The sequence below is a fragment of the Pipistrellus hanaki genome, assembly GCF_964339955.1.
Source record: "Pipistrellus hanaki genome assembly, chromosome: 17".
Classification (NCBI taxonomy): Eukaryota; Metazoa; Chordata; class Mammalia; order Chiroptera; family Vespertilionidae; genus Pipistrellus; species Pipistrellus hanaki.
The window spans coordinates 24,674,926-24,683,140 of record NC_140519.1 but is presented as its reverse complement, the minus strand read 5'-3'; the positions used below and the strand labels follow the sequence as shown (position 1 = coordinate 24,683,140).

General features: G+C 34.9%; 1 protein-coding gene across 5 annotated transcripts in view; it reads right to left on the bottom strand.

The window, feature by feature from the left end:
- Positions 1–321: 321 nt before the first annotated feature.
- The window catches only part of PLAG1 (PLAG1 zinc finger), a 44,394-nt gene continuing 36,500 nt past the window's right edge, over positions 322–8,215 (bottom strand). For 2 of the 5 annotated variants that reach the window (XM_084864443.1, XM_084864444.1), the window contains 3 exons: positions 5,537–5,636; positions 2,242–2,600; positions 322–1,717 (listed from right to left, as the gene is read on the bottom strand). In XM_084864443.1, coding sequence (XP_084720569.1) covers positions 460–1,717; positions 2,242–2,483 — 1,500 coding nt within the window. In that variant the 5' untranslated portion in view covers positions 2,484–2,600; positions 5,537–5,636 and the 3' untranslated portion in view covers positions 322–459. Of the gene's footprint in view, positions 1,718–2,241; positions 2,601–3,034; positions 3,861–5,536; positions 5,637–8,215 lie in introns of those variants that run through there. The other 3 variants (XM_084864445.1, XM_084864446.1, XR_014793178.1) reach the window with 2 other exon arrangements.

The window sequence follows — 8,215 nt, the reverse complement described above, 5'->3', positions numbered from 1 at the left end:
CATTTATGAATCCATTTAGAAGCTAGTAAAGATTTAAAAAAAACTTCTTGGGTTAATCATATACATTTTAGAAAATTTACATTTTCTTGCAAAACTTTTTAATTAGCCAAATGTCAAAAGGCAGAGCCATTAGTAATGGACAAAAACAAAAATTCTAAGATGAAAAAGTGATTTGAATGTGGGACTTGTAAGACTTCACTACTAATAATGGCTTTCCTATATGAAAAATAACCTTAAAGTATGACAATTGGCAGTGAATTAGGATGAAATACCCAGGTAAACATAACTGGACACCAATGGTTCCAAAGCTAGTTCCTATTTTATACTGGCTTAATAAAAATTGGTACTATACAAAAGCAGAAACTTTTATACTGTCTAAAAAGTAGGCACTAAAATAAAAGCGGTCATCTAAGGCAGGGCTACACATACGTTTCTGTAATAAATCCACGTCTTGGAGTCCTACTGAAAAGCCTGATGGAAACGTGGTAGGGTGGTGCTTGTGCTCAAACTACTGGTGAAAGCTGCTGACAGGGAGTGCAGAGACCCAAGACCTATAGTGTTTGCAGGATCCTGAAGATCCTGTGTCTGTGAGGGGAGCTGAGACATAGAAGAATGTGCTTCTTCTTGGGAATAGCTCATTCCGAGGCTCCCCACTGATATGGGATTATAGGGAGGGCCATTTAATGGTATGAAATTAAACAACTGAGAAAAATCCAATGCTGGTGTGTTTAGGGGGTCGCTGATGGAAATAGAGCTTTTTGACAGGGGGAGGTCCCCTGCACCCTCCTCCAGGGACCCACTCTGAGAATCTAACCCTAGCTTAGATGACGATGCTTGAGAATCCTGGGATGAAGAGGGTATGCCACCTGGCAGCTCCATCACATAACTCTCTATTTCCCCCTTTAATGGCTGTTCTTTTTCAGGAATAGAAATTGCATATGAGGTAGAACTGAATGGGTATTTGAAGGAAAGGTGGTGAGAAGGATGGACAGCATCCATATCTATGGGGCATGTCATTCCCAAAGGTAAAGTTGTGATCATTTGGTGGGCAGATCCCGAGCTCTGCATGGACTGAAATGGAGTGTTATAGAGGTTTAACTGCAAAGTGTTTGTGAATGGCTTTGATAACAGTTCACTGGAAGGTAAGGACATCACCGGAAGGAGCTCATCTTTTATAGGCACAGAAACATTACAGGTAAATGGATCTAGAAAATCCACTGGTTCTGTTTTGACCTTCAGAAGTTCTTGATTGTGACTCTTCTTCATATGTCGAGTCAGGTGATCCTTTCGGCCAAATCTCTGGGCACAATACTGGCAGAGGAAGTCCTTTCTTCCGGTGTGCACCACCATGTGTCTCCGGACATCTTTCCGGGTGTAGAACCGGCGGTCACAATGCTCGCACTGGTGCTTTTTTTCTTTAATCCCGCCGGACGACTTGCCTGCATGAGATTTAAGGTGCTCCAGCAGCACTCCGGTGCTTTCAAAAGTCTGCAAACAAACCTTGCAAGTGAGGTCACCACTTGTGGCAGCATGCAAGGCCAAGTGCCGTTTGAATCCAAGCTTGGTGTTGTAGTTCTTCCCACACTCTTCACACTTAAATGTCTCTTTGTTAGGGTCATGTGTATGCAGGTGATTCTTCAGGTGATCTTTGCGGTGAAACATTTTCTCACAATAATTACACTTGTGGGTTTTCTCAGGAGAATGAGTAGCCATGTGCCTTTAAACACAGACATATTCTGTAAGTATCATGACAAAAAATGGTACGTATTCACTTTTCAAATGGAAGCTAAACTGCTATGCTAACACAGAATTTTCTCTAATAATGGACACTTTTAAACCTAATATGTACTACAAGGATAGTTAATATACCTAAACACTGCAAAACTTGAGTCATTTAAGTTGCCACTTTAGTTTTTCACTGGCTGGTTTTTAACTATTATTACAAAAGTAAACGAATAAGGCTGAATATACTCACGTAAACGTCCAGACCTTTTCTTGTAATTTCATTGTACAAACGGAAATTCTATTCTCATTAAGCATTTCACTTTTAAAAAATCCAAAGACACTAACATAAAAATATGTGATTTAGAATACTAAAACTAGCCAACACGTCTAATCTACTTAACATTTCCTCTCTGCAAATCAGCTAAAAAATGTGTATACAAATATATACGTTTACACTGGCTTCACACGGCCAACATCATAGCAATTATAATCTGAAAGACAAATAGAGTTTAATACCTTTGTAATTTGTACTTAGAAACAAAGGCCTTGGTGCAGTCTTGTTGTGTGCACTTGTAGGGCCTCTCTCCTGTGTGAGAGTACGAGTGAACCTTTAATTTCTCAACACTGTTAAAGGCCTTGTCACACAGTTGGCAAGGAAAGTTTTTTCTTGGTTTGGTTTCACCACGCTTACGTTTCCCTGAAGGGACTTTCTGGGTATCTCTTACGTCTGACAAATCACCAGGAATGACAGTGGCCATCGCAGCCTAAACCAGGCCTTCTTGTTGGACACTTGGGAACTGCCCAACTCCACTAAATGATTTAGCTTTAGGTGGCTTCTCAAGTTTCATGTGGTCGTAAAAGAAAGCAAAAGGGGACTGGAAAAAAAAATAAGAAACATCTAGTTTGTAACTAAATTTAATTAAAAAGTTTTATTTGCTATGTGATGCTTTTGAATTAAAAAAGAAACCATAAAATGGATTCAGCTGGTCAAATGTAATATCTGTGGGTTTCTTTATACTTGTCAAAATACACATTAATGCATTGCTCAGAATGAACAGTTCATACATCTTTTGAAATTCCACGACAAACGTTGTACTGAGGGAAAGCAGTCACGATTTCAGAAGCTCTGAGGAAGCATCAAAACATGACACTAATCTACAAGGCACTTCAGTCTTTTCCCAATGAGATCTCTCCATTGGTGGTGTTTATAGCTTTCCTTGTTTTTAGTGTCTTGTTTGTGACTTTTATGCCATCACAGAATAAACAGAACTGTGAATTATGGAAAAACAACAACAACAAAAAAAAACATGACACTAAAAGTAGCTTTATTAAGCTTCAAATTTTACAAGGTACTAGAGAACATAAATCTGACTGAGAACATAAAAATGTTTCCACAAATATTTTAATGTCAAAATTATTTTAATTTTTACAAGTTGGCTCTAGTCACATTCTTTATTACAGGAAAATAAAATATAAATAAGCAACTGAAAACTCTTTTAGGCACCTTGTGAACCATTTAGTCCATGGAAGATGTACATAATCCACAGACACCAGAGGCCTGAAAGAGTTGAATGCATCACCCAAAGTGAAAATTTACTCTTTATACCAGTGTCATCACACGCAGAGGAATTTCTGAGTCAAGAGTAGAAATGACTTATCTTCATAACAAATGTGCATCCTTGACATGGAAGTTTTTTTTTTTTTTTTTTTTTTCACTTAACTGGTATCTGTGTCCATTGGTTATGCTTATATGCATGCATACAAGTCCTTTGGTTGATCTCCCTTTGTCCCCACCTTCCCCAAGGAAAAGCCTTTTGATGTTATATTAGGTGAGGACCATATTAGGTGAGGACCATGGCTCCTTGTCATTTGGAGAAAAGAAGGATTCAGTTGAAGTGATTTTCCTGTTTTTCGTTTTTCACATCATAGAAAATGATTCTATTCATTGGGCAGACTGAACCAGAGTCATCAGGCTTCCCCCAAGAGCAGAGGGGCCAGTCTTTGACACACTTGTAACCAGTGTGCAGCACACAGGGACTTTTGGCTTAGAGCACAATACCTGTGCAAGGATACATCATTATGGAGGTGTTTCAGGTTGTAAAAACATGTGTCAGAGTTCCAATTCATTATCTGTGCTTTGAGAAAGAATGAAAAGAACAAATTTTATGACAAAGAGTATGTTTACTTAAGCAAAAAATTTTTAAAACTGACTGAAACCTTTGGAAATTTGTGGACAAGAGTAAATATTTTCAACTGTATTTCTCAGAGTAAGAAACCAACCCCTAAAGATTCAATTGCCATAAAAGAATTCAATGATTCTTCAAAGTTTATGAATGCTAGTCTAGCAATATACTGTTAAGAGACATAGAAATGATGAGGTGAAGACTGTGGGTGGGGGATGAGGGGAAGTGGAAATGGGGTGAAAAAGGGGTCAATGGGGGAAAAATAGGACATCTGAAATATTTTCGATAATAAAGAAATTAAAAAAAAGAGAGAGACAGGAATAACAACTATTATCTCTTTTAAAATGATCTGATTTTTAAATTGAAAACTGAATCTGGCTAAATGGCTGCTGTTAACTACTAATCGGATTTTTTAAATCTTATTACATATTCCAAAAAAAAAAAAAAAATCAATTTCCTCACATCACTTGTCTTTTGCATGAGATGACACTTGTCTTCACAAGCTAGAGGTATGACACTGACCTTCACAGATTCCAGTAATATTTTTGCAGGGGCTCTAAATTTAAACTGCATATTTGTAAAATAGAGTGTATGTTACAATAGACCTATTGTATTTTAATGTAGAGGTGTCACCAAACAGGCAAAATGGAGTAATTAATTACTTGTGATTAAAATGTAAAGCATGTGGGTAAGTTCATCAGTATTTGGTTCATGCATCCTTTCTTCGTCAGTAGGTAGACACAGGCAAGGAAGCCTTTCTTTATGTTGTTCAGATTGTTTAAGTCTCCACTGCAGTTTAAAAGTGACAAGAACACAATAATGCAACTGATGTTACTAATGCTAATGCAGTATGTGCCCTCTGATTTAAGATCGGGTTTGGAATCTCAAGGACTTGTTCTTTTCCTATATATTCGTATTCAGGAGACATTCTCTGCCTCTCTCAGAAATATTTAAAGTTATTCTTCTGTAACTAGTAATGACACTGTAAATTGGTATAAAGCACTCTCCCAGCAGGAAAAAAGAGCAATTTTGACTATCTGATTTCCTATCATGATGCTTTTATGCACTTATTTTAGAACATCGTGGGAAACAAGCTAATACATTTTTCAATTGTAAAATCAACACACAATGCAAATAATCTAAATCCCTGTTATATAACTAATATCTGAAAATATTTCAAAGACTGGTCATATCTGTCAGTGTGTTATGAGATCCAAACATAATGGGCAGAAAATTCCAGTTGAGAACTTCTAAGTTATTGGAAAAATTATACAAAGTACGCTATTAAACAATATATACGCATTTGATTATATTAAAATTAGCAATACTCAACACGGAGTAACAAATGAATTATTATCTTTGGATGTACATACTGAGCAATGAAGAACTGCAGATTTCAAATATTACACTTTTCTAAGACCAGCTGAAATTTTTTCATGGCTAATAACATCTTTTTATCTCAATATATTACAAAACTCAAATAAGTTATTGATTCATTTAAAACTTCAGAATAAATACAAGGCTGTGAGCTCAATATCAAATAAAAGTCTACATTCATAATATGCATATCAACCAATTACTTTAAAAGTACATGCACAGAACTGTAGGGATTTTTGTTCAATGCATACCTGATGCCAGGTGGAAAAAAGCCTCAGACCTTGATCTTAGCCAGTCCCACTGACTCTTCGTGGAAGAGAGCGGAATCCAGTCCTTCCCATTTTGGCCAATCTATGAAACAAAAAATAAGAATGGACTACACTCTAAGTGGAACCAGCATATAAATTATGGAAAATAAAGAATAGAAGAATTGCAATTTCATGGCACATGCTTACATTCCATATTCTGCTGACAAGTCATGCATTAATTTTTACCAGTTGCAAATTTATTAGTTCTAAGCACATTTACAGACAAAATAAATGCAGAAACAAAACAAAAAAAATAGTATTACCTATTTAAGTGGCATTTTGCGATGCTGAATGACTCCCCATTTCTTTCCTAAATTTAACTTTTTAAATCTAACTTGCCTACTGAGAGAAATGGGTATTAGAGCTACTATTTGTAACCAAAATGTCAGTGAGCTTAACATGGAAGAGACAAACCCAGTTCTCTCTTGGAGAGAGTGCATGTGGGACATCACAAAGAACAGCAGTCTCCCGATGAGAGCACCTCACATGCCCACACTGCACATGCTTGTGCAATTGGGCTTGTTACCTGCAATCCCTGACAATTTATCTCTCCCAAAGACTGCTGAAATGTGGCAATAACTCTGTGCTCTTCAGATTTCAAAGCATGCAAGGGAAGCTAAATATAGGTTTGCTGGAGGAGAATGAGTATCAGGAAGAAAGCATCATTTGGTTTGAAGAGTTCATTATTAAAAATCTTGAAATATCTTTAAAATGCCTATTAATAACATGATCTTCAGGACACTAAGACCATGTATAGGAAAAAACCTGTTAAATTATTTTTTTATTGTACAAGTAAATGTAAAAAGAATAATGGTCAAAGCAGAAAAAAATACAATGATCTACTATCAAGAGTACAGGGCACAGAGAGTTAAAGTAAATTGGGTATCTTAGAGATGAATACTTAGAATCATGATTACAAGAACTTGAGAGGGATAATATAAATCAACTAGATACAATAAGAAAATAATTCACCAAATGACAGAATAAATGAAAATAATTTTACCTAATGTTCTAAACACAAATCTAATTAATTTTCCCTGACATCAAATTTTCACGTATTTTAAGAATTTGATGATGTGTAAATAAAATATTTAAGAGAGGACATTCAAGCATCATTACAAAAATTCTAAGGGTATATTCGAAAGCAGCATTATTTTCATGGTTTAAAAGTCAAGAAAAATAAAAATTTAGACTAATAAAAGATATTTAAAAAGTTAAAGCAAAAGCTCCATTCTTTGGTAAAGCACAGGACATGCATAAATGGAAGAGCTGAATTCTGCACATCAAAACGGCAAAATAATAAAATTAACTTTGTAAATACTTACTTGCCCAGGGCACATACTGAGTTTTTGGCAGGGTAATTAAGAATACGAGTCTGTTTTATGTATTATGATATTTTAATAATATAAATACCTTACAAGTGTACAGCGTTTCCATCTCTATTACTGCCCTGGAATTCAATGGATCTGAGAGGCGGACACATTTATCATCACTGCCATTTTAAGGTGAGAGGCCCAGGCCCAGAGAAGCTGAACATCTTGACAGCATACATGTGGTTAAGCATATGTGGTCAAGAAGGGGTTTATGCACTAAAACTCCTATTTCACTCTTATTCTACTACATTCTAAATGAGCAGATTGGCAAAAAACAATTTGAAAGTAGATAAATCCTATCATTACACTTAAAAAAATTAAAATAGGGGTAGTGCCTATTTTCTCAGCACTGCCAATATAATCCCCAAATAGAAATAAATTTAAGATCTAAAAGGCTTCTTTTAACAAAGACAGTTTACAAAGTAAATTTTAAATAATTTAAGTAACAGTTAAAATAATAACTAGTATAATTGTTTAATGGGTGGGTAGGAAAAGATTTAAAACCAAAGATGACTAGTAAACAAAGAATTATATATTTCTTTTCCCCAAGCAATATAAATTTTATTGCTATCTCAAACACATTCATAAAAATTTTATTTATGCTTATTACTCATTGAAATTTATGAAAGTCCCTTTGAGTTTAAGTATTTCAATATAGTTTAAAATTATGCATTTTGATGTGAAATATTACACGTCTAAATTACCCCTGTTACATATTTTACAACAGTCTTAAGTGAAATAATTTATTTTATCACAAAACATAATTCCAATATCACAGTGATTTCTCTAAATTCAACCTAACTATTTTGAGTTTTTATGAGTGGCCAAATAATTTCAAAGGAATGCTAATTATTTTCCCAAACAAAAGAAACCAAGAGCTGGTTTGGGTTCATTATTACGTGGCCTGGTATAATAAACATAAAAAAAAAAAATACAATTTGCATTTCTGCAATCCTACAACTAAAATTATTTGTGTATTCTCTTGTATAGGATTAAAAAACATTTGAAAAGGCAAATAGTGACTAATATTCTAAAAAGTGTGCAACAAAATTCGTACTTCTGTTTTGTCTTTTTTACATATGGTTACTATGCTTCTCAAATTATTAAAGTTCATGTTAGCCTTGATCTGAAGAATTGTGAAAAAAGGTAGAATCTGTACATATAACCATTTCAAATCACCCTAAGATGAAATAGCACTTTAGAATATCCTTTTCGCTTTTACCGATACCAGGGCAGACATTTTTTCTTA